Genomic DNA, 27829 nt, shown 5'->3' on the forward strand with positions numbered 1-27829 from the left:
ACATTAGAGAAGCCATTGTTCGATGTACTGGAATGTCGATATTTTTTAACCTTTCGAGACCCACATAGACACATGTTTGGTCTTTTCTAATTTCTTAATGTTTGATTCTCTAAAGTCATGCTTTATGAAGTGAATGGAATTTTTGAGAGCTTATTTTACTTTCCGCTTGTCCTGCTCATTTTATTTTATTTTGTTTTCACGATATTATTTCTTTGGTCATGGATTTAATCATGACAGGTTGAATGTGTAATGTTGTAAACTGAAGGACACGGTGTAGCATTTCCTTCAGTTTACAACCCTTTACAAAGCGTTCCTCTTTAAGGGATTTTTAGTGTTCAATGCATTTTAGCTTTATCACATTTGCATAAAGTTTAAGTTTTTATACATTGTCTTGATTTATGTCACTGTCCATGTTCATGCTCCAAGTGAAAAATAGGCATCATATTCCGACAACAGCTACATTGAAACTATTAATGGTAAAGTCAGAGTGGTTGATTTACAGAATTTGTGTTGCTTCCCGTGTTTCATTTCATGCCTACTTATATAAACCATGGACGCCTGCAATAATTACCTGGAGTGGGAGCCAAGCAGAGCGAAGACTATATATTTTCCACAGCTTAAAATTGCAGTCAATTACAAACAATTATGCAACGTACAAATCAGTACAATTCGTATTCAAGAGCAGCAGCCTCCAGAACTGTGCTGCCTTTCTGTAGTCTTTGACTATTAAGATTATTCCTGGTCACCCAGGAGTGATTTTTTTTCCTCCTTTTTTTATACTTTCTTGCTGAGGGTGAAAAGCATCACTTCCACCAAATACTTGAGAATTGTTTCATTGATAACTTCAACTGCAGAACCCTCCATCTAATGTCCACTTCTATCTTCACCACTTAAAGGACTTGTGCGTCCCAAACAGCAGACAGACATCTCCAGCTGTACGCACACCAGTTACTTTGATGGCGATAAACCTCTGATGCTTTCATATTATGTGTCAAATGTTGTCAAACTCCCCAAGAGAGTATTTCACATCTACCTGATGAGGCGATACCTACCTTTGCTCTCTCAGATGCCCTCAGCTGCATCAAGGATAGTCGAGTCGCTTGGAGAAGGAAAACAAAGTAAAATTGATGACAAATCTTCCCCTTGGTTGTTATTGTTGAAGCATATCACCGATGATTTAGTGGCAGAGTTCAAACAAGTTTATGATGGCCTACTGCTGTGTGTGAGCGTATATTCCCCAAAACAGCGCCTCAGCTGCTGCTGGCATTGTTTTGACATCAGGATGGCATCTCGGTTTCTGAAATTGATCTCTCTATCTCTTTCTCTCGGACAAAGAAATGGCACTCTGCTAACCCTGGGCTGGGTGCAACAAAAAATACAAAATCTATTAAAAACTCTATATGTACATTTTTTTTTTCACCAAGTGTATTATCTAGTCATTAACATTCATATGAGAATATTTTCTGTAATTCCTGTGTTTAATCACACAAAAAGAGTCATTATCGTGGAAGCACAGCCAAGAGAGAGGGCTCTGTCCTCCTGTAGCTGTTTCACTTCTGACAGAAGAGTTAACTGGGAGCTGTGATAAATGTCATAACATAACTGCAAGATGAAGGCCAAGGGAGAGCTTTTGAAACTGGTTCAGAATAACAAGTGGATTTTTTCATAATTTTATTTCGCTAAAATGTAATTATATTTATGTTGGACAGACTTTGTCAAACTATGACCTCTTAAAAGGTTATTTCTACAGGATCTATCTATATGTTAAGATTTAGTGGAGTGTTGGCTACTTGAATGGAGAATGAAGTCACTCTCTCTCTCTGTGTGTGTGTTGTAATCCATCCTCTGTGTGCCTTTGAGTGCATGGAGGTGCATGCGAGTCCTCGTGTGTGTGCTCCACTGGCCAGCTAATGGCCGCAGCGCTGCAGCACGCTCATATCGTAACCGCTGATAACCATTTCAGTGCCTACGGGTAGCGCCCACCATCTGGTTCTGCCTCAGGTAAAAACTGTGAGTTCCTTCAGCATTGATGTAGTTGTCTTCACCGTTAGCTAGCCCCCGGCTCAGCCACTGCTTTGTTGAGAGTGGTGTGGAGGCAATAGATACAATCTAAATGCAATACTATTTACCTGTAAGTTTGGTTTGAGTGAAAATAAATTGAATTCCCCCTAAAGGATCGGAAACATTTTGAATTTTGCGAAAATGAAAAAAAAATCCAATCAAGCTGCTGGGGTGGAAGTAATATTAATGTACAAATGAAAATGACTGAAACCCATAAGGGAATACAAATAATTTGTTTTCACAATCTTAGCTAAAAAGGCATGACTGAAAACTGTAAAACCCTAACAATCTGTAATCTGCTAAAATGAAAACAAGTAAAATTCAGGAATCTAAGCTGAGGCCGCTGGTGGGGAGGCAGACCACACGGAGTCTTCACTCGTATCCTCGTGCTGGTAGAAGATGGAGGCACCTCACCGCGGGCGTGTAGCCTGTTGATAATGGCACTCTACTTCACCTAAAGAAAAGGAAACTAATGGAAAAAAACGAATTAAAAAAACAAACAGTTGGTTAAACAATGTAAACATGTGCCTTTTTATAATGTGTCCCTGATGAGGGAATTGGTGGGGGGGAGCCAGCCTTAGAGCTGCATTCACAAACACTACACTCTATGCTGCATTCACTGGTACTCGGGGAGCATTCCCCACCACATTTGCTAATATAAACAATATGAACTTTAGAATACTACAAATTGTAATGACTAATTATCTAATTTCCTACTAATTATAAGAATATAAACATCTTATACATTTGATTGTATCTAGATTTGACCTGATTATGTTACCTAGCATTAACATGCAACAACGGTGTCAACAATGAGATCCCACCATGATCTATTTCCATGTCACAACTGCCTTCTCCACGCTGACAGGAAATGGTAAATGTAACAAGCGCGTGTTACCGTGGGTGGTATTCCCCTAGCACAGAGACAATAGAGACAGGCACTAGTTAGGTGTTTTTATTAATTGCAGGCGGATGCGGTCTCCGTAGTGCGTTCCGCTGATCTGCTCCTGTGGATAGCAGCGTAGGTCCGGCGTTCTGCCGAATCCCAGCACCGCGCTCCTTTGTCCACATGCACACTTATAATGGGAGTGTTGTATCTTTCAAGCGGCAGTGATGTTGAAGAGTGATGTTTGAAGGAATCTTCCGCGGACACTGTTCTTTCTTGTATGATAGAGTTTATTACAGGAATCACAGGTCATAACGAGCGACTAGTCAGCCCGGAGACTTCGCAGCCAATCGGAAGGTCTACTGGAGACTGCACGGCAGCTCAGTTATATACCCACTTCGTCGTGCCCAGACCCTGAGATACATAACGTCACTCAGGAACCCCCAATCAAAACACTTACCTTCCAGACACAGGAAGGTGTATCATATATCAAGATTTGCACATAACAGATGTGGTCACACAAAGGCCTCTTCACACACGCTCCGGACACAGGAACAGACCCCCCCTCCAACAGATCTTCTAAGGAAGCACAGGATACACAACATATTTCCCCCCTTCGAGACTAAACAAAGTCTCGACCAAAAAACAAAAGAACACATATCTGTGTATACTCGTCCTACCGCATAATCTTAACAATAAAGCAATTGTATGGAGTATAAAAGTGAGAGTGAAAAACCTGTTAAGCAGCTATCTTTCTTGAAATCTAATATCAATATTAATTAATAACCATGAAACAATGGATACAGGAAAATTCTCTCACAGCTCCTCTGCTAAGGCAACCTTACATAGTACTCCATACCACTGAAATGCGGAATTTTAGCAAATTGTGTAAGGAAATGACTTAAGCAAATACATATGGAACTCTCAGCAAATCAAAACAAAACAATGTCCAAAGTCAGGCTGGTCGACCCATCGCACCTTCCAGTGGACCTCCTCCTGCCTACACCCACTGTCCCTAAATATCGAGAAAAATAAAACATCCAAGGTCCCATCTATATTTGCCCAACAACAGAAAACATAATTTCCCAAACAAATTGGCACATAAGGAAGAAAATTCATTTTTAATACTACTAATATAACATATAGGATAAGACATAAGAATGAACACTGCAGTTTCTCAGCAGCCTTGACTCTCAGTTCTAGCATTGACGACGTCTTGAATCTGGATGTTGTGTCATCAGTCCTTGTTCAGAGTCCTTCAGACCATTCGGTTTGTTCATTATTGTTCATCTTTGACGTGTCTTGAATCCATTCAACACATCGGAGTCCCATAACAATTCACCAGCCGCACAGTGGTCCTGCCCCAATATGTTCTAGAATGAAAGAAAAGAAAACCAGTATCTTTTGCATACAGAACAGATACAAATTAAAACAACAAATACAGAATTACACTTCTATAAGTATATGTGAAATTATAAATCACATTGTCCATTTCTCCCCCCCCCCTTCGAGGCCATACAGAGTCTCGAAAGAGTGAAACAAAATCAAAACTACAGAATAACCAAGCAATAACAGAGGTATGTGTTAGGATTATAATAACAAAATGGATATTCCTCCACCAGTTCGACCCTTATCATTTCGTCCTCATCAATGTCTGTGTCATCACCATGTAATAATGGCATCTGAGTTTGATCGCCTGGTATCACAACTCCAACCCATCTCATTATCATAGCCTTTGCAAAGGTCAACAACAGCGTACAAAAACAAAACATCACACACAATGACAGAACGAGTACTGCCACAACCTGTACTAATACTGCTCCTAATGGCCCTAATTTATCCTGCAACCAAGCATTTGCAGACCATCCAGCGTTCGTTCATGTTTACCCAAGTCCATCATATATTTATCACAATCTGATATCCCCATAAACATTCCCGGCCCATCATAAAGTTGTATTCGAACAAAAACACCTGTCAGCTCGAATTGATGTCACTTCCATTATATCAGGGACCGCCGTTCTGATATTTTCACCACGACTATTTTGCCACTTATCGACTGTTACTACCAATATGTGGATTGTAAAAAGAACACCTCTAAAACCCACTCTCGACCCATCTTAAGTCAACAAATACAGACCTGTCTCTTTCCTCCCCTTCCTTTCCAAAACTCTAGAGCGAGCTATCTTTAACCAAGTCTCCTCCTATCTCCACAGTACCAACTTTCTTGACCCTCATCAGTCTAGATTCAAGACTGCCCTCCTTGCTGTCTCTGAGCAGCTTCACACTGCTAGAGCAGACTCTCTCTCATCTGTCCTTATCCTTCTCGACCTTCCGCTGCCTTTGACATAATCAATCTGTTCAAGCAAACATAGTGCCCAAAATCATACTCCTTTGTAATCTTTCTCTTAACTTCCTCTCTTGCAACGTGAGCTAACCCATGCTCCTCCTGAATTATTAGAACACTCGTCTGGACGCTGTTGAAAATTTAGATTAAACCTTCCTCCTCTTCCGAAATTTCTTTGATCTCTTCCTCTCCAGGAAATGGCTCTTACTGATAGCACTTTGTAGTTTAACTTTATTGAAGAAATTGTACTTTCTCGATTCTTGTTGTTCTGAGTTTGGACTCATGGTTTAATCAGAATCAGAAAATGTTTATTGCCAGGATTTTTTGGCGGAAGGTGCAACATTAGACATGACAAACAACAATCAATGCGACAGCAACAGTGCAATGTGTGTATTAACTTAAGTATAAGATAAAGTGCTTGGACAACAAATAACGTTAAAGTGTTTAGGTGTGTGTTTCAAGTGACATGTGTGTTTAAGTTAAAGTGCATGTTAAAGTGACATGTATGTGGAGGAGGAGGAGAGAGGAAGGAGGAGGAGGAGCCTGAGGAGGGAAGAAGAAGGAGGAGAGAGGAGGAGGAGGAGGAAGAAGAAGGAGGGGGAAGAAGGAGGAGAGAGGAAGGAGGAAGAAGAGGAGGTAGTCCTGGGGGTGACAGGGTCAGTCAGTGGGGGACCCGGGCCCCATTGATGAGCCCGACTGCTGACGGGAAAAAACTTTTGGTGTGGCGTGAGGTCCTTGTCCTGATGGACCGCAGCCTCCTACCAGAGGGGAGGGACTCGAACAGGTTGTGTCCAGGGTGGGAGGGGGGACTTATTGTAAGTTGCTTTGGATAAATGCGTCAGCTAAATGACATGCCATGTAACACCTATAATCACCTTGATCTTCCCGTTGAGGCCTGTACCTAGAGACTACAATCTCCCTCGATCTTCAGTCTCTTTTTGTCATTAAGTAATGTATACTTCCCTAGTTCTGACAGAACTAGAACCTTACCATGGTTATCTTCCCACTCAACTCTCAGTTTCCCTGCGTTATTATTTGACCCAAATAAGCTACCTTCTCCTGACAATACTGCAGCTTTTTCAGAGAGGCCTTGTGCCCCTTTTCTGCCAGTATTTGTAACAATTTAATTGAGTCCTTATGACATGTCTCCTCATCTGGTGAACAAATGATGATGTCATCCACTTATTGAATTACAGTGCTTTTTAATATTTAATCTATCTCAACCAAATTATCCTTCAATATTTTGTTGTAAATGTGAGGACCATGTTTGAACCCTTGTGGCAATCTCATAATCATAAGATTGTCCATTGTACATGAACCCAAATAAACTTTGACTTTCTATGCTAAGTGGAACACTGAAAAACGCACCACATAAATCTAACACTGTGAAATGTGTCGCATTTGGAGGAATTTGGGCTAACAAAGTATGTGGATCCGGCACTTCTGATGGAAAATCAGCTACCACTTCATTCACCGCTCTAAAATCATGTGTCAGGCGATATGAATCATCTGGTTTCTTCACAGGCAACAAAGGTGTGTTGTTCTGGGGATCCTGTGTTATCCCCAAAACACCCGCCTTCAAAAGTTCTTCAATCTGTGGTTCAATTCCTCTTCTCCATCTTCTTATTATCTACCAGTTGTATTTGACTAAGTTTCCTGATGGTCTCTTGGTCCTGTTCCTTCTGATCATGTTCCTTTTTCCTAAACAGCTCCACTTGGTGGGCTATATGATCCGTATACACACTCTTTGTCATGCTTCCAAGACCTTTGGATGTTTGCTTCTCACCGGTAGAGGCAACCCCTTCTGTACTCTGGCTCGCAAAATTGACTGCTCCATTTGATTCAACTCCGGGTCATTTCCTGTGACATTTCTCCACACTTGATGAGTTCTCGGGTTCTCTTCCTGTCCCAGCGGTTGAATAAAAATATTGTCATAATGTACATTTGTCGGAAATGTATCTTTAAGCGCTCTGCACACTCAACCTCTACTTGCAGCAAACAGCTCTGCATCATTCACAGCAGTTCCCACATATCGATTAAGTCCTGCTTTCTGTAGAATCTATCCCATAGCATGAACTCCAATGAGATTAGCCAAGAGTCTCTTAATATCTCCAATGGCCGGTTGTTCTCCCACCATAATCTCTTCTAACTTTGAAATCCAAGGATGTGCTCCATCCTGAAGAGTAGGTAACTTTTCAAGTATGTTCGACATATCTGTACTCTGCCAAGGCTTATACTCCAAACTCTGTCCTCGAATGACCACTGGATACATGCCCTTGGGTGTCGATTGTATTTTAGAGCGCAATCTATTTTTCATGCCCGATGATAAGTAGCCTTCTTATAGCTACCCTCCTGACTGATCATTGGGAGCTGAGGATAGATTTTCTTAGACTTCTTCTGTACCTCATAAGGTGGCGGTCTCTTCACAGGGTTCATGTGTGAGAAAAATGAATTGGTGTCTGCCAACAGTTTTTCTGTTTGTTCTGCATTCTGTCCCATTTCTTCTACGTCTTTAACTCAAGTACCTGCATTATTTTAGTTACATCTGGGTTAAGAGTCCCCTCCACTGGCCATGGTTGGTCAATTTCAGGCCAACGTTTATGCAATTTTTCTGATATTTTTGCAATGTTTGCGATGCCTCTGATTAAAGGATTATTCTTCTGTACTACATCAACAGGAGTAATTACTTTGGGATTTTTAGTGTCCCTTTTCCCCATTATAACGGCTTCCTTCTGTTTTTTAAGAAGTATGATTAAAACTACCTAAAGCTATTCAGATTATTTCTCCCTCGTTTTTTATTATTTATTTATTTCAATTAATTAACCAATTAACAAATCAACACATCAATCGAATCAACAAATCAATCAATCACTCAGCGAACCAACAAATTAATCAATTCATTCAGTCATTCATGTATCAAAAACACAAATTCACCCTAGTCAAAAATGGAATTGATTTGTCAACGCCGAACGGATCAAGAGCCCGTTTATAATATTTGACAAAAAGATCACGTGCTCCCACAAGTGACTGACTGTCACCAAATGTGATCCTAATCACTGTAAGACAATCGCCTAATTATCATCCAATATCCAGCTCAAATCGTCAGACAGTCACAATATTTATTCTCCAACACAGCACAAATCAGACTAAATCACGCACAAAGCAGAGTTTAGACCAAACAACCATATGCCACCAATGAATCAAATGTATTAACTGGTCAGTCAGTTACCAAGCCCTCTATCCACTTATTTACTTTTTCTTTTAACTAACTACAGCATGTAGTCTTTCATGTGTATGTAAACCGGTCAATATTCGTACAAGCTTATAAATGAAAGCAGGTTAAAATGTGTACCATCAATAAGGGAAAAGAAACAGGCAATGATGTAGTCTCTTATGAACCCATTAGGATCTTTAACAGCATCATAAACTTAATTCCCAAATTAAACCCCTGCCTAAACATTGTAGAATTCAATGAAAACCAAATAAAACAAACAGTTCAAGCGACAAAAGAATTTTGTCTCACATCCTACTGAAAATCTCACCCCCCTTGGAGGAGACACTTTCACACACGCAGCCGCACCCCGACACACACACAGCTTCACATGAACAGAGACAGTTGGGGGGAGGGGTCTTACTTCTCCAATTGGAGACTCATAGTTTCATCATTACGTCCCTTTATAAAAGAAAGAAAAACAGGCTCATATTATATTAGTCTTCTTAAGAAGCTCATTGTGTATTTAGTAACTTATTTGTTATACTACGTCCTCTCTCTAAGGAAGCTCATTTGCATATTTAATAACTCATTTATTATCTTACGTCTTCTCACAAGAAGCTCATTATATATTTAATACATAGAACAAAATATCTGTCCTTACAAGTTTATTAAAATGTTCGGTTCTCAACTATTATTCATTGCCCCCCCTTTTCCTGCAGTAATCACACACAGCTGGATCTCATCAGTGATCACGTTTCTCACACACACACACACACACACACACACACACACACACACACAGCTCACCCAGCGCACACACAGACAGCTCTACTTTTGCTCCCAAAACAAAGACAACTCATCTATACCATACATTCATATAGCATGCTTTTTGCCGCTCCCTTTTCTTTCTTTCTTATTCTCATAAAATGTATGCTACCTCTGAGATGTGATTAGTCGATGAGAGGCTGCATCAGACACTGTTCGTCAACAAATGTCAGAGTGGGAACAGTCAATCGACCTTTTATTCTACAATCTCCAGTTAAACTGACCATACGGTGTTGTTCCAGGTTTTCCGGCCCATGTTTGTTTATCCAGATTCTGCGGCTCAGTCATATGGTCCTTTCCTTTAATCTTATCTCTCTCTCTTTCCTCTGTCCCTTATTAGTTTTTTATATTTATTCATTCAAATTACCTGGATCGAGGTTAACCCCAATTTTGTCTTTTTAACTTAATTCCTGACGATGCCAAGCTAATTTATCACGCAGTGGCTAATTTGCATGTGTCTTACCGTTAAGAAGTTGAGGGCCCACTCTCCATTAATCTTGCACGATACTATTTAGCTCACTTTTTCGTTACAATGAAGCTATTCTAAACTATTCCTTGTATTTCTCATACTTCCTTTGTTTACTCTTTATCTCTATAATACTCCCCCTTTTTGCATGTATTTCTTACGCAAATAAAATCAAATTTAGCACGGAGCTTTAATTCAAACACATCACTTCAACAAGACATTTCCATTTAAAAAGAAAATAGGTTATTTTCTACGGTGTGACCATACACTCAACACATACAGCTCGATAAATGAACCAGCATCCAATCGAGTGAGAAATGCTCACCGTCTTGTGAAGTCGTCGTCGGAGCCGCAAGTCACAGCACGTCCGAGTTTGTGACGCCAAGTTTTGTCGTATCTTTCAAGCGGCAGTGATGTTGAAGAATGATGTTTGAAGCAATCTTCCGCGAACACTGTTCTTTCTTGTATGATAGAGTTTATTACAGGAATCACAGGTCTTAACGAGCGACTCGCAGTCAATCGGAAGGTCTACTGGAGACTGCACGGCAGCTCAGTTATATACCCACTTCGTCGTGCCCAGACCCTGAGACCAGCTTCACACTGCTAGAGCAGCCTCTCTCTCCTCTGTCCTTATCCTTCTAGACTTTTCCGCTGCCTTTGACACAGTGAACCACCAGATCCTCATGTCCTCCCTCCAGGACCTGGGTATCTCAGGCACCGCACACTCACTCTTCTCATCCTACCTCACCGACCGCACTTACCGTTAACCTGGAGAGGATCTGTGTCTGAGCCTTGTCCTCTGACTACTGGGGTCCCTCAGGGCTCAGTCCTTGGTCCTCTTCTCTTCTCTCTGTACACCAACTCTCTCGGCTCTGTCATTCGCTCACATGGCTTCACCTACCACAGCTATGCTGACCCCACCCAACTGATCCTCTCGTTTCCCCAATCTGAAACACAGGTAGCAGCACGAATCTCTGCCTGTCTGACTGACATCTCTCAGTGGATGTCCGCACACCACCTGAACATTAACCCGAACATGACTGAACTTCTCCTCCTTCCTGGAAAAGGCTCTCCCACCCACGACCTGACTATTAACTTCAACAACTCAGTGCTGGCTCCGACTGCCAGGAACCTCGGTGTGACACTTGACAATCAACTCTCCCTGACTGCCAACATTACCGCAATAACACGCTCCTGTAGGTACATGCTGTACAACATCATGAGAATACGACCTCTTCTCACTCAGAAGGCGGCACAGGTCCTGGTCCAGGCTCTGATCATCTCACGGCTAGACTATTGCAACTCCCTCCTGCCAGGTCTACCTGCTAATGTTATTCGACCTCTACAGCTCATCCAGAATGCAGCAGCTCGACTGGTCTTCAACCTCCCGAAATTTACCCACACTACTCCGCTCCTCCGCGACCTTCACTGGTTACCGGTGGCCGCCCGCATCCGCTTCAAAACATTGGTACTTGCGTACCGTGTTGCGAACAGATCGGGTCCTGTCTACATCCAGGACATGGTCAAACCGTACACCCCAGCTCGTTCACTTCGCTCGGCTTCTGCCAATCGGCTTGTAGCTCCTTCACTTCGAGTTAAACACTCAACAAAGTCACAACTGTGCTGGCTCCTCATTGGTGGAACAAGCTCCCCATTGACATCAGGACAGCAGAAAGTCTCTACATCTTCCATCGCAAACTAAAAACACATCTTTTTCGACTATACCTTGAATAGAGAAGGTAGAGCCGTAGTAGCACTTTAGTAGCACTTAAATGTCTCTTACTGATAGCACTTTGTAGTTTAGCACTTTAGTAGCACTTAAATGGCTCCTACGGATTGCACTTTGTAGTTTAACGTTAGTGAAGAAATTGTACTTGCTTTATTCTTGTTGTTCTGAGTTTGGACTCATGGTTTAATGCACTTATTGTAAGTCGCTTTGGATAAAAGCGTCAGCTAAATAACATGTAATGTAATGTAATGTAATGAGATACATAACGTCACTCAGGAACCCCCAATCAAAACACTTACCTTCCAGACACAGGAAGGTGTATCATATATCAAGATTTGCACATAACAGATGTGGTCACACAAAGGCCTCTTCACACACGCTCCGGACACAGGAACAGACCCCCCCCCCCCCCTCCAACAGGTCAAAGGGCATTCTTTTGAGGGGACACTGACCAAAAACACATGTGAATCGGTATGTTGGAAACCGATCTTCTAAGGAAGCACAGGATACACGACAGGAGCAATCATCATTAGACCCAGGTGAGGCCAATTAGGCCTCCACCTGGTACCGTCCCCTGAGCGTACTCCCCCACTCCCCTCTGCAGCTGAGCTTAACCACACCCAGCCACCACAGTAAACAACCCCAGACAACCAGAGCATGTCAGAGTGTACTCTGTTCACTATATATACACTCTTTGAGTGTGATCAGGATACAAAACCTGCTCACCCCTTGAGGTGGTTCATGTATTTGGATCATAATCACTATGTATGAGGAGCATTCACATTGGCACAGATGCACAGTAAGCCCTGTTGTAATGTTATGCTTTCTCTGTGCTTATATACACTGGTAATTTTATGAATCCCTGAGCTGGATTGGGATTTGAAGCCTACCTGATTGTTGTCTGGTCAAGTCAAGATACAGGAAGTGTAATGGGTCTCATTGTGATTTATATATACTTATCTTAACTTGCCTTCCTCAGGGAACGATGTGCCGGTGGCCCACTGTGTACACGACCCTCCCCCCTTAGAAGTGGCCTGCGAGGTGGCCTGTCCTGCAGACTGTGTGGTTGGCTCCTGGTCTTCCTGGTCCCCCTGCTCACACAGCTGTGCCACCAAGACCGCCGAGGGTCGACAGAGCCGCACTCGCAGTGTGCTGGCCATGCCAGGAAAAGGTAACGCAACGCCCCCTCTGACTTCTTTGAATCTTTTCCAACCTGCTGTTCACAATTGTCACTTATTTTCTGTGTTCCTTGTTGTTGTGTTTTTTGCGCAGAACTTCCCATATACCTTTTCGAGGGGGCATTGCTGCAAACACTTTCGATTTTAGATGTCATTAAGTGTGTCATTTTATTAATTACATACAAGGTACTAAATATTAAGCAGTGGCAGTACAGACATGTATATACAATGTCTATCTATTGTTTATTTGTCTATTTCTGTGTATGTACATTGAGAGCAATGGAAAATCCGGAGTCAAATTCCTCGTATGCGTATGTAATAAAGCTTATTCTGATTCTGAAAAGATTTTCAGGAGGAGAGAGCTCAATTTCACTGGAGGTGTAGTTTTCTCAGGTACACAATATATATTACAGTGCAGTGATATCTTTACTGGGTGATGCACACTGGAATCTCAACCTGTACTGCTTTTTCTGAAGTTGCATTATGCTGAACGTAGGGGGCCGGATTTAAGAAGTGCGATGTTAAATCGTAGTAGTTTTCTTAATTTTAACATATTTAAGAAAACTGCTTTGGTACAGGAAAAAACATTGCAGGATGTATGATATTGATAATGTATCTTGGAATCCAAACTAACAACCCATAGACTAACTCAAAGTTCAACTCGGTAAACAAAAAAACAAAAACAAACGTGCTTGAGCTGAAGCCTCCTTCAACGCTGGGTTTACTTTCGCTCTTCTTCTTGTAGATTGAGGAGACAAACATTGTTCATCTCAAAAACATTAGAGGTTTGAGTTGACCATCCATTATCAACGGCTCTTTTTCTGGCCAGCATTTTTCTGCGTACTCCAAGTGTTGTGTTTTCAAGTCAGATAGCAGAGTCTTGGCAGCCAGCTCATTAGTCCCTGTCACCAAAAGCATATCTAGAATAACAGCTGATGAAAGGATCTCACAGCTTAAGACATGTTGCACATGAAAGATATATTCAGAACCTCGGGTCCCGTGGCAGCAGGAAATCCAGGATTCAATGAATTAACAATATTTAATGGCAAAGATAATGACAGATAGCGTTCACGATCGTGGAGCTGGTAAGGGAGCGCTCTCCACAGACGGACCCCACTGCTCCCAAGGCCTCTCTTTCAGCCCAGCGCAGCGTAGAGCCCGGGGCTGTCTCAAGATCTCCCGAACCATATAGAACTCTGACTCCAGAACAAAGTGCTCAGCTATTAGTACGGTCATGCAAATGAGTTCACACCTAAAGGTTAGTTCCATTGGCTAGTTCAAAGAATGCCGCCGTTCTGTTCGCTAAGCTAATCAATAAGTTGGCGGGGTCAAAGCTCACACTTTTGGTCAGGGACCAGAAGTCCCCTCCAGAATAAAACCTATTATCCTGCCTTCAGAATAAAAGCAACATCTCAGGTTTCCATTCGGCATCCATTTCAACTATTGTCTGAACAATACAACATCATTCATTCTCATGCATTATACAGTTAATCAGTACATTTGTCATCAACAAACAGAATAATAAAACAGTGATCCTCTCTTATGCTTTATAATACATTCCTCATAATATCCCAAATTAATTATCATATATTTCTTTATGTATTAATGTAAAACATAAAGCTTTCTTATTTACATGTGCAAGTATATATAAAATCCACTACAACTCAACACACACTGCGTTGATGATTATTTTACGTTCATTTTAGAGTTCATTTTATTTGACCATGAAACTCTAAACATAAACATTTTCATTCAAAAATGTGTACACATGAAGTCACAGAACTGAAATGCTGTATAAAAACACTTAAAATTAAATATATTTCTTAAATTAAAATATTGATTATTATTGAAGCTTGATTGTCTAATTTCTCATATATTTGGTACTTAAACGCACTCTTCATGTGAACATTTGCCTCAGCAGGATCACGTTGAACTGCAGGTCATGCAAGCCAAACACCATCTTGGTGAATACAGAAATGCTTTCAGAGATTTCTTGCTGTCATATATGACAGTATGCGTCCAAATAATAATAATAATAATAATAAATAAGTGGATACAGGGAGCAGGTGACTGCTCCTTGTATCCACTTATTAAAGATTGTTGTGGTGTGGTGTGGCTGAGGGCAGTGTGTTAATTGAACTGTGAATTATGTTACAGTGACCTTACTGTGACTTTTCATTTGTAATTCAGACTTGTTGTAACTTGTAATGTGTCTGCCCAGCTCACCCAAACAAACATTTGTTTTGTTGCTAAGTAGCCAGCGGTCAATGATTATATTAGTATTTGACTTCCAGCTTCAGCTTGTTACTTCAGGTGAAATGTATTTTAGATTCTCTGCAGATGACATGAACTCTGCATAATAATGTGGCTTTGTTGTACTAGCACTAGTTTTAGCGTGCTCATAAACACAGCAAAACACTAAACTGTGCCTCCTCAGCTTTTTCTTTTCAGAATATCAAATTAAAGACTTATACAGCAGTTTTCATGTTTTTGATTCTGTGACTTTTCTCCCTGTGTCTTGGTGGCCAGGAGGGAAGGAGTGTCCGGCAGCTCCAGCCCTGCAGGAGTGGCGAGTCTGTAATGACCAGCCTTGTATGGTGTTCTTCTGGGAGGCTTCAGCCTGGGGTCCTTGTATGGAGGATGCCTCCATGGATCTCAATGGAACCCGCTCCAGAAATGAGACCTCTACATGTGCTATGGGTCTTCAGATCCGCAAAGTGAGCTGCATGAAGATGAACCTTGGACCTGTGATGAATAAAAGGTACACTCTCCGACCATGCGCTCTTCAGGGCCTGTTTCCTTAAAGTGTCTTTTATTGACAAAGATGCGCTGGCAAGTGCACCATTCCAGCATTGTGTTGAAAAAGCGCTCATAGAGATTCTATGACAATAGCTTGACAACATATCACCACTCTAACCCCCATAATATGATAGAGTCGCATGACCCATTTGCTTTTTATTATCTATTTGGGATATTATCTCTTTGTTAGACATTCTTTTCACCATGAGCACCTCACTAGCAGCCAATCTACTACCAAACTAAAGGGGCTTTCACACTTTGTTATGATAGTGTGTGTCACCGAGTGACATCGCCATCGCCATCGCTCGAGAATCCTTTTGAGCGGCCACACAAAAAAGGCAGCTTGCTTTTAAAAAGGGTGCTGGGTGCAGTGCTTTTTCTCTACGCTGTCTCCTTATTGGGAACAATTGAAAATAAACGCTGATCCACAGGTGGTCACAGGGTCTTGATGTGGACATCAAAGTTGCAATGCAATATGTAGATCAATTTGTGTAACTCAGTGGGATTTGGGATTTTACATATGTAGATGGATGTGAAGTCTTTCAAGGATTTTCTTTATCATAAGAGAGATGCTTATTTTTTAACGATCTTTAAAGTTTAATGTTTATTAAATGTTGCATGTTTTCCAGAGTCTTCTGAGAGGCAAATTAATCGGGATTGGGTTATCAATAATTTGCGTCCTTCCTGACTCCTGTTTGTCCCTCTGGATGACCTACAGTCGTCTACATTGAGCAAGTCTTTTTCAAATTGCCACTGATGTGTCAGGTTTGTTTACATTAAAGTAATAAATAAAGAAACAATAAGTGAATATGTTGTTTCATCTCACAACAGTGTTTTATCTAATTGGATTAGATCTGTCAACAAATAATATATAAATATGCATTGGAATAGTCAAAGAAACAACATCAGATATTAGAATATAAAATGTAATATTCCATTGTGAAAATACCTGCACTACCGTCTGCCTCACACACTCTGAATGTACCACATAATGAGAGTCACTTGCATTCATTAAAAATGAAATGCAACGTTTTACTGGGAATCCCAACTGGAAGCCAGGCGTGAGTGGTGTGTTAGCATTCTTTAATGCAATCTACACCGACTCGTCTTCGGTAAATGTCTTTGCCCGTCTGTGAGCAGCATCTCTCGGGAGCTGAGCAGACAGCTCTAACCGGCCTTCACCAGGCTGACTGGCGGCAGACATTTACTGAACCAAAATAGTATTCATGTCCGCGTCACCAACCGCGTTTGTAGCCCCATGTATTGATTTATTTATTTAATTTGCCCGCCCTCCGTGGCGTGTGAGGGGGATCTGCTGTAGGGAAACAGGCGAGCTCACAAACAGACTGGGAGCCATGGTCAATAAATATAGATTCAAACCACATATACAGCGGGGTATTTGTGTGTTTTATTTATCTGTCTGTGCAGATTACGCTTCACTCAAAGCACAACAAGATGGGGGAGGTCTCCGCCTCAGTGTGGATTGATATATTTAATATAATAGAACAGTATCTGTCGGCGCGAGTGAAGGATGTCAAAAACAATTTGAGTGCAGATCGGTAAAGATGAACACTGTTAGAATACTGTGCCATAGACATAATGCACACACATAGATAAACAAACAGTATGGTGTGTATTAGTGTTACTGTGTGTATCATCTTTTAGAATCAATATTCAAACATTATTTCAGTAACATTGTGATACCCCTGCACTTACGAGAATGGGAGCATTTCTATCTCAACGGCACTGATGGCTGAGCGGTCGCAGTGGTACCAGTACAAGCTCAGTGGTCACCTGAGGGGGCACTTGAGGGTGGGTGCTACACTTATGCAGCAACAGGGTGCAGAGCGGTGGCTGGGAGCTAACCAGCGGGACCCGCTCACATGCACCAGCATGCACTAAAAGCATGCACTAAAAGCAGGCCTGGCCGACCATGATGTCAACAAAGCAAGGAGAAGCTTGGATAACAACACACACACAGAGGGATAACAACGTCTTCTGATCAGGTAGACATTACTCTACTATATCTTTACAGAATCCCATGTATTCCACCGTTAATAACAATAATTATATCCCTTAAAATGTGACATCTAAAACGTCTATTCTTGAGTCATTAGGCTCGTATAAGAATGTCACTTTTGAACAGAATATTTTCTTCCTCTCACCCTAAATCTGCCCCTGCTACTGAGCTGTAGGTACTAGAAAATAAGTCGAGAGAGAAACGAATGATAAATTATCAGTGAGGAGTGAAACAGCTAGTGAAATCTAGCAGAAGAGTTTAGAAGTGATCATGTTTCTCCTAAAGAAAAAGATCTAATGATTAAAGATCCCCAAAGTATTTTACTTGCAGATGTATTGTGCTTTCACTTACGGACAAATGACCCAAAGGACTTGGTCGACTGTGAAATGATATCCCCAGAGTTTTGTATATTAAGCATTCTTTAGTGTTTTCTGCCTGAGTTTAGTATTTCTTTTGTAAACCTGAGATTCATTTTGCTTATGCGCCACCATTACTCCTCTTTCAGCAATACAATATCAAACACTGCTATGGGCTTTTGTGCTGTCACTGTAATGATGGTATACCCCACACCAGGAAAATAGATTTATAAATAATTCACAAAATTTGCCCTTCTCCAGCGCAATATATTATTGACAGGGCCATAAAGTGGATTACGGAGAGGCTTTTTTCTTATGAACGTTACATCTCCCGCCACAGAGGTTTTAATGAAAGCTGTCATTTCTGCTCCACAACAGATCGGGCCTGTACAGTAAGTTGTGAAGTCAATCAATACTTTGCGATTCATTTATAACTGCAGAGTATTAATGTAATGGAACAGCACCAAACACATGCTGTTCAGTTGATTCTGACTGTCAGTTACAAGTTAGTGGGCCTTTCTGCTCTCTTTCCATAACGTGCAGACATGATCTGGGTTTTACTGTGCATCAACAGCAGAGATTCGGCTTAACTTCCCAAGCCTCATTTGATAGGATTAATATCCAGAAGACAGATACACTGTGCATCTTTCATGCACTTAAACAGGACAGCACAGGGCTAGAGAGAAGAGTTCAGACTGCTGTGTCCTTTGTTTATCTTAGAATGTGTTTGAAATACAGGAATGTCTTTAATACCTCAAAATCGATCCCATCAGAAGGAGCAGTTGCTCCCTGAATATAGTTGATGTTGTACTTCAGTCGGTGGTGTAAATGGGCTCAATGAAAGGTTAGTGGTTCTGTCTTGGTTTTAGTACAGAGCCGTCAGACGTCACACAAGATGGATTTTGAGTTTAATTTACGCTCCCCTTTGACACATATTGATGATCAATTAACAAACTAAAGCAGTGCTAATAAGAGTAACCTATAATAACCTATTTGGTACAATAACTGTACCAAATTACCTTTTTTTTAATAATAGCATCCTGCAATGACAATTATAAATGATGACTTCACCACTATTAGCATTAAAAGGCCAACACAATATTATAGAACAATATAATTTAATATTGAGTTTTTTCATTATTTTAGGACACATTTGTTCTTAATTACGGTCTGTGTCGATAAACCCCATCAGGTCTTGCTGGGCTGTAACACACTCAAACAAATAAAGAATTCACTCCCATGCTACTTATTAAAATGTTCCATGAAATATTGAGTATTTAACCAACTCTGTATTATATTAAATTGACGAATTAGGTATTTAATTGCAATTATAATAACCAACAATGCGTGAGAGACATGTCCTCCTCCAAACCGTTTCACAGTGCAACAGCAGACTAGTCTGTGCAGCCTCACTCTGTGCGCGCCGCACAGTATTCCCCCGGCTGCGCTGCCATGCCCTCTGGCATGCATCGCTGCAAAGAGGGAGACAGAAACTGAAGAGGAGGGATAATGTAGGGGAAAGATGGGGTTCTATGCATCTTGCCTCTTTATGCGTTGGTATACTTGATCTCATTCCTGTGCGTGCTGGCTTTCTGCAGTCGGAGGATGTGGCACCATGCTGGATCTCTACTGAGACCTGGATCTGGTTGTCGGGCAAAGGAAGTCACTTGCTCTGAAATAAAATTGGGATGTCTCAGTGCATGTGTGTGTGTGTGTGGGGGGGTGTGTGTGTGTGTTGCGTTTGGCTGCTAGTTGATAAGGACATCAAAGCTCATGACTTATTTGATTTTACATAGCTGCATTAATCAGTACCACTTCAAGGTTGCACAAGAAGCAAAATACAACACAGCCAAAGGCTCCATGACGGATATGTTACACAAGATACAGAGGGAATGCGTGAATAATTTCCTATCTTAAAACAACGAAATTGGTAAAAGTCAGGGGTGCTCTTTAAAACCTGGTAATGGTGTCCTTGGTGTGGCAGGAATGAATCATTGGTAAACAGTTTGCGTATCCTCACTTTTCTCAGGTTTAATTAGCAGCCCTGCTGTGGACTTTGATTGATTCTTGCCTCATTGCACACTCTGTCTCCTTGGTGGCAGCAACATGAAGACTTCTGTGGCTGCTCTCTCCTTGTGTATGGGATGATAAATGCACTCAACTGATTCACCCCTACATTTAGCTATAGTCCTGGTAACACATTTTGTTGTTGTAATCCATAATACCATGTAATATATGGCATTCCACAACAAAATAACTGGTAGTATTTATATATATATGTAATATTTTCATTGATTTATAAATGCTAATAATTCTTAAAGCTGCATCAATTGATTGTTTTTTGTCACCCGAGGGCAGTGGAACAAGCTAAAAACACTACACTGATATTATAACCTTATGAAGTTGATTATGTTATAATTAAATTATTGTTGTATTTAACTAACAGACACATGTATTGGGATGGATTCCAATTCATTTAAAAGCTTGGGATTTTTTCATACTATCAAGGTGGGAGATTAACAAACTTTCCAATGTTAGGGGCAGACATTGACCTTGGATCAACTCTGAACTTGAATCTCTTTACAAGAAAAGTGTGAAAGCAAGAGCAAATAATTCATCAGACGAGGGAACATGCTGGTTGGGATACATACAGACCATTTAGATATACCAGCAAGAGTGGTGTTTGTTCTGGGAACAATCGTCTCATTGGGTTTATTCTATTATTTTAGGCTCTCCACCACCTCAGAAGAAGAAATATCTGTCTCTTCAGCTCTTTACATGCTGCAGTGTATGCGGTTTGGTAATGGGCGTGGTCGTGTACATGTAGGTTGGACGGGAGCTTTTTTAAAATCTAAAACGACATTACTTTAGTGGCTGAGGAGGTTGATGAGAATGGAGCTGCCGGGTGTAATACCAAAAATAATTATCCAAAATGGAACAGTGTCCTCTCCGAGCGCAGAGAGGAACTGCAGAGCTGGGTGCTATTTCTTTGTTGGTTTTCACATTACATGCAGTGCAATCCATCCATTATTAATATACAACAAATTTATTTGCTTATAGATAATTGTGTTTTAAATGTGCCAAAATAGTATTAACTGTAATATACAGGCACTGTGTGCTTGAATAGTTTCAGTATTTATTTATTTATTTTAGCGAGGAAATTGAATGTGTGAGAAAACTGTAATTTTTTACATTTGTCCGCCTTTTTCCTGAGCGTGCGGGCAGGGGGACATGTAATCAATCCTGTTTTCTGCGGGGAGATGTGTGATGTCAAGGACAGGGCAGTTGTTTCTCGGCCCTGTCCTGTTAACAGGGAGACTCAGGACGTTTATCATTCCTCGCCCGGGGGTCGAAGAGAATTTAGGACCTCTGTTTGTCTGTTTGTTCAGGTGTTCAGATTCTGCTCGTCCAGAAACCGCCCGACCCTGTTTGCTGCCCTGCAAGAAGGACTGTATTGTGACACCCTTCAGTGAATGGACCGCCTGCCCGTCCACCTGTGTGCCAGGTAGCTCTTCTCATTTCTATTAAAAGGTCTGCCGCTTAGCTCCACATTCTTTTAAAAATCATATTATTAGTGCTATCTGGTGGCAGCGTTTTTTGTAAAACAGCAACATTTTTGTAAAGGTAAATCAGTAATCTGTAATGGTATAGTGAACCAAAAAGACTTTGAGTTTTAGACAACAAGCGATTACATTTGCATTTTGGGAAATGTATTCTTTTCTAAGGTTTTAGAGGTTAATTGATGAATTGAGAACATAATTAATCAAAAATGAAAATATTAGTTGCAGCTTTGCACAATACATTATTTAATTGTTACAGTGCCACACCAGGCACATATGCTGTGGTATTATAATGCCACACACTTGTTTAAAAATGTTGCCATACAATTATGCTCTCCCTTGATGTCTCTAGAGTATTTAATGATTATATTTAAGTGTAAATGACAGTGTTAACCGTCCATTACATTAAGCTGACACGTCAAGAGGAAAATGGATTTTTAATGGGTTTGAATATGTGTACTGTAAGTATCTTGGAAAGCAAAAAGTGTGTAATTGTTTTTAAAAGAATTGAGCAGGCATCTCGTCTCTGTAAATATGCTGTAGACCATTGGGTCCGCTGATGATATAATCACCTTCTTAATTGCACCATTTCCAGTGTTGGGTAATTAGTGTTGTGTAATGAGCCTCGGAGCGCAAGCCAAATGAAACCATTACAGTGCGGTGTGTCCGAAAACAGCGGCGTGGAGGACATCACAGCCACAAGGGCAAGCTAATCAGGGTCAGATCAACTTTGAGATATTAGACCGCAATGGTGATATTGTGTCGCTATTTATTTGGTGTTCCAGACACAAGATATTTGTGTCAGTATCATTTTACTTCCTCTAAAAGTCACTTAAAAACTGTGTAACTAATCTGCCACTTTTTGTGAAGATTGTGTTTCATGTTCAACAGAAAATGCAACCGCCGCCTCAGAGTCTCGATACAGAATCATCATTCAGAGGTCTGCTAATGGAGGTCAAGAGTGCCCTGACACACTGCACGAAGAGAGAGAGTGTGAATCACTTCCTGTGTGTCCAGTGTATAGGTAAAAACACCACGTTTAATGAAGCCATTTCCCTTTTCTATCCAAGGATAAGACATCTGCTCTATAATATCACAGGGGGAGACGAATGTGTCACCTAAGGGTGCATTATTGTTGTGAATTACTTGAGTGTGCTTTTACAATGGCGTTGGCATCAGATACCATGGCATTTGACAACATTACGATTGTTAAACATTTGACTGCTGCAGAAAAGAAGAAAAAAATCTGATGAAAATATAGCCATTTGTTCAACACTTAAACATCCAATACAACATTTTTTGATTGGCAGCTGTGATTGTTATTGCGAGATTGTGCAGTTATAGTTTCAGCTATAGTTAGACAAAGCACAATACTTGAGTAAATTAACTTTGTTGCATTCCACCTCTCTTTTCAGTTGCCATGTCCTTGACAGATTGTTGACATTTAGTTATTATATTAGTTTATGAAATACAAATATCCCCAAAAATGTCCCAAGTTTTGTCTACAAGCTTTATTCAAATAACAAAAGTGGTATTTTATTATATATCTGTTATCATATATACAATATTATATATTTTGTATTATATATTGATGTTGTATGTACTGTGTATTTGGTGTGTAGCGTTCATAAAATAAAAACAAAACAAAATGGTTTCCTGAAGGTAGACTCTTGATATTTGTTACCATTAACATTATCCAACTAGCACATTAGAATATATAAATGTCCTATAGATCTTCTTTCGATTGAAGCAGTAGTGATGACTAATTGTAGTTTTCCCAAATGGAGGTTGCATGCAGGTTACACAGAATAACTTTAGTGAAACCTTTGCCTGTTGTATGAATAAAGCTCTTATAACATACAGAATGTCTTTGTGTCTCCATGCAGTTGGAGAGCAAACAAGTGGCACAGCTGCAGTTTGGTTCCAGAGTCTGTCCGACGTGGATTATCTGGACCAGGAGAAGCCTGTGGAAATGGTTTAGAAACAAGAGGCGAGTTCTTTCTTTCTTTCTTTCTTTCTTTCTTTCTCCTCGACACTTGTCAGCTATTCGGATATCACCATATTAAGCTTTGCTCTTCCATCTATTTACTCTCCTTATTAAATGAGACATAATAGCCCTTTCAGAACTGCTCTTTTAACAAGCAAGTGATGGGAACATAAAAGTCTGAGGCAATTTGTCCAGATAGTGTAAAGAGATGAACCTCTCCATCTGTTTCCTTGATGATCTCATCACAGCACTGGTTTCCTTATTGAATGCAGCAAGTCAGATGGCCACAAACACATCGTAGCAGCAGGTTGAAAGTAACATTAGCCGTGATACAAATAATCCATACAGACATGTGCGGATGAATTCACCCAATATTTTTAGAAAAGTGTTCAGTTCATCCAACTGAGTTCTTCCAATAGAGCCTTTAGTTGAAATTGTGAATAAATTATTTCTTGGATGTCATTAAGTCTGACTTTTAGAGAGTTCTAGGATTTATAGCACGCAAATTCAATTGTCACTTATGCTTTGTAAAGAGAAATACACTGATATAATGATATTTCTATACTGGAACAGATATCACAATTTCTTCTTGAATCAACACCTGATACTAAACATTGTATCTGATGATGTCAGTGATATACAGGCTCACATTGATGTAATGTAATTACAGTTTGCTATTTGTGAGGCAATTTGCTATTTTGGATGTCCTGCGAAACACGGACAAAAGATAATTGAGATCTTTATCCTTCCTTCATCTATGTAACTGTCTTCATGTGAAATTAATAACATAATTTCTGCTTCAAGAGAAACACTGTATATATTAGGGGGCTATTTCCTCTTTAGTCACATGTGTTGTTGATGTTGAGAAATGATTTTTTCATGATACAAATAGCCTTTATTATAATATATTATTTCTGTTGACAGCACATCATAAGTATTGTACTGTATCCCAATTGATTGTGCGAGGGTGTGAATGTGTTGTGTGTTTCCTGTTTACTCTCCTTCATAAACAACTGCATTTCTCTGGGTGTAGACCGCCAGTGGCCCAAATCGTTAAGGAGCCAGAGTGTTGATTGGATCATTTCTGACTCGTTTAGAGGAGTGTAAATGTCCCAATAAATCCCAGGAACTGGCTGTTCTATCTAATTTAGTGACGTGATTCAAGTGAAGTTTTCAGTGGCTTTCTGTGCCACCTTGAGAACCTTCCGCTGCTCTCACCGTCGCTAACTTTTACTTGGCAGCATAATTATGACTGACATTTCTTAAGTGTATTTCTATGACTTTTTGGTGAGAATGGGGTAAGTGTCTGTAGTTTTCCCAGGTTAAGAGCAAGCCTCATTGACCTTTAGAGCTTCCTATTTGAATATGATTAGAAAATGACTGAGTTAAATACCTGTGACATTTCAAAAAGTGTCGGTTTGGAATTTGCAGTCTGTAAAAACACTTGATTTAAATATAGATTTAAAGCAACAAAGACTTTATCCAGGATTTACTTTTACTCAGTGAATTTCTGAACCAACTCAAGGAAAAGGACATATAAATGTCACATTGGGGCATAATTAGGACTCAATAATTGGGAATATGGCCACAGTAAGGGCATGGGGCCATTGGATAAGGGCATATCAAAGATTTAATGACAGCAAGTTTGAGCAGGAGTTTCTCAATTAGGTTATTCAAGGACCTTGAAAGATGCTGCATTGCCCCAAAAGAGCTCTTTATATGCTATCATCCGCCCTCAGAAAGTAAGAAAACTATCTTGTTCCGCTAATATCACTACTGATGAAATCATGAAGATGCAGCTTTATTTCCTTTTATTGTGTTCATGTAATTACTTTTGCAGTTTCCATGTAATGAAGTCAGATTGCTTTATTCCTTTTGGAAGAGCTCTTGATTTTCTGTTTTGCTGTTAGAAATTCAGATTTCCTTCACATGAATTTCAGTAACTCTCACACTTTTCAACACTGTGTTATTTCCCATGCAGTTGGTATTCACTGCACATCCTGTGGGAAGGGTGTGTGAGATGGCATCGACTTCAAATATCTCTTCATTGAGAAGCTGAATATGAACAAGCTTGTGCATCATTATCATGTCAGACACTCATCCTGTTCCAGTGCAAAATATAGGTCACCTTCTCCTCTGCATTTTTCTTCAGTCTAAGTCTATAAACTTAAACTTATATTATATGTAATACTTTTTTAACAGACAATAAATGTTATACAGTATATACTTACTATGCTTACTGTACTAAAATGTCAGTGGTGCATTTACACCCGCTGTAATGTCATTATTAAACCATTATTTTATACTACAATATTTAATAAATAATAATAAATAATAAATGAAGCCTCGTGTCAGCCATGAACCAAATTATGAATCCAATTTAATGTATTCAGTTACATATTTTACATGCTTTGGAACATTTATTGGACGTGGTTTGTACACACGTTTGTCTACCTGATAATAATAACTTTATTTATATATCACCTTTAAAAACAGGGTTTACAAAGATGATGATGACAGATCACATGTCGTGATTGGTGTGTTGGTAATCAAATGTAACTGGTCATTGAAATTATGCATAATAATATAGAATAACTAGTTTACGTAGATTACTAGCTTTGGAAAGTATAATTTCTAAGTGTGCATCTGCATTTCCTCCCCAGTCACGTTTACATTTGTGTTTATAGGCATATTCATGCTGCATCCAAATATCTAAGAGCAGCATTTCCCAAATTTTCTTTGGAAATTTGCAGTCAGGATTTGCATCGACGTGGTGGATGCCAATGCATCAAACCATACACTTAATATTGTGTGCCCTGAACTCTGGGCTGATTATATTGTTTTACATTTATTCTTATCGACAAGAAGTATGATGCAATTAAACAAGAACTAGTGAGTTATTGTTTAATTGCATCATCACTCGCATTTTGGCTGAACTCACACACTAACTGAGAAGCAACACAAGGCACACAGACACTGTGGAATTGTTTTTGTTTTCCTTGAGGTCAGTATCATTGTGGTTGCGAGGTGGGCTCAACTGGGAGAATTACTGAGCGGGAGTGTTATTTGGAAATTGGAAGCTTTAGTAGAAATACTGTGCAGCCCTGGGGAAGTGGTGCAGTATGGCTAGCGTCTAGTGTTGATTAAACATTTAAACAGCAGTTGCAGAACAGCTCAATTAGCAACAAGGGATTAATGTCGGCCCAGTAAGGACCAGTCACATTTCTGCATACATTGGCTCAGGCATGCATGTATTGTAAAGTTAGAATCAATGTTATTGGGTTTTCTGCTTCACAAAGACATTATTCCCTTGGCTTGAAGAAATGCTTCCTCCCATCTCAGCGTGTGTTTAATGCAAAGCTGCATGTGGAATGAAGGCAAATGTCTGCCTGAGTGCAGTAAGGCTTGTGGGGTGTACGCTGACCTAACATGCCGGAGGTCACAGATGAGATGTGCTACTATGTGAGGTGAGATTGGAGCAGATGAATCCTAGCCTTCCACATAATAGAACCGACAACCCTGAAAGCCTGTATAAAGTTGTGGCCGATGACTTGGAGAAGGCAATGAACCAATAGATGTCACACTAGCTACACCACACCACTAAATGCAGGCAACGTGTGGCCTTCCTTGAGTGGAAATGGAACTGGTTTGATTTAATAGAAATTGAGTCAGTCATGTTGAGGATCTTTTGCTCGAGGAAAACTGTGACTTAATGGTAGGATGAACCCAATCCACATTACTCTTCCCAAAGCATCACATAGAATAACATTATACAAGGCGTATGACTGAATAAACATGTTCTGAGTCAGATTGATGAAGGCTATTAGAAGGAAACTTGATTACATATGTTTGTTTTTTTAAGTAGAGTTCTCACACTGTTGCCACAGAAAATATGTCATACATCTGGACAGTGACGAGCCTCTTCGAAGCTCGTCCTTTCAACTGCCCCTCAAAAGTGTTCACCTTGTATAATTAAAGATGATCCCTGTCAGTGGTGGAGACACTGTGACTAAAGTTGCTAACATTTGAGTGAAGCGATGATGTGAAAGGCCATGCAATTCTGCTTGGGCAACCAGAGGCTGAAATAATTATATAAAAAATGGATGGCTCCCAGTTCAAAATCAGAATGTCAGTGCTTGCAGTGATAATATTTGGTGCTGGATATGACAGAATGAGGTTGAGAGAGAACACCATTCAAAGTAAATGGACAGAATGAAATGCCAACAGGGACGAGGAATTATTCCCTCAGTGGGAAGCTAATTAGACTAATACTGTAACAGCTGTTAATGATTAGTTGTTTATCAAACAGTTTTGTTCAAGGGAAAATAAGAATCGTCTCATAATATCGTTCGCTCTTTAACCTAAAAACATACATTACAAAATAAAAAGGTTTGTTTGTTTATC

The 27829-nt window shown here is 40.2% G+C and overlaps 1 protein-coding gene across 1 annotated transcript in view; it reads left to right on the forward strand.

The window, feature by feature from the left end:
• The window catches only part of thsd7ba (thrombospondin, type I, domain containing 7Ba), a 111274-nt gene that overhangs the window by 42661 nt on the left and 40784 nt on the right, over positions 1-27829 (forward strand). Inside the window, exons 7-11 of the mRNA XM_034561795.1 lie at positions 12505-12696; positions 15233-15464; positions 21268-21383; positions 22330-22462; positions 23325-23428. Coding sequence (XP_034417686.1) covers positions 12505-12696; positions 15233-15464; positions 21268-21383; positions 22330-22462; positions 23325-23428 — 777 coding nt within the window. The remainder of the gene's footprint in view (positions 1-12504; positions 12697-15232; positions 15465-21267; positions 21384-22329; positions 22463-23324; positions 23429-27829) is intronic.

This window comes from Cyclopterus lumpus, chromosome 21, assembly GCF_009769545.1.
Source record: "Cyclopterus lumpus isolate fCycLum1 chromosome 21, fCycLum1.pri, whole genome shotgun sequence".
Classification (NCBI taxonomy): Eukaryota; Metazoa; Chordata; class Actinopteri; order Perciformes; family Cyclopteridae; genus Cyclopterus; species Cyclopterus lumpus.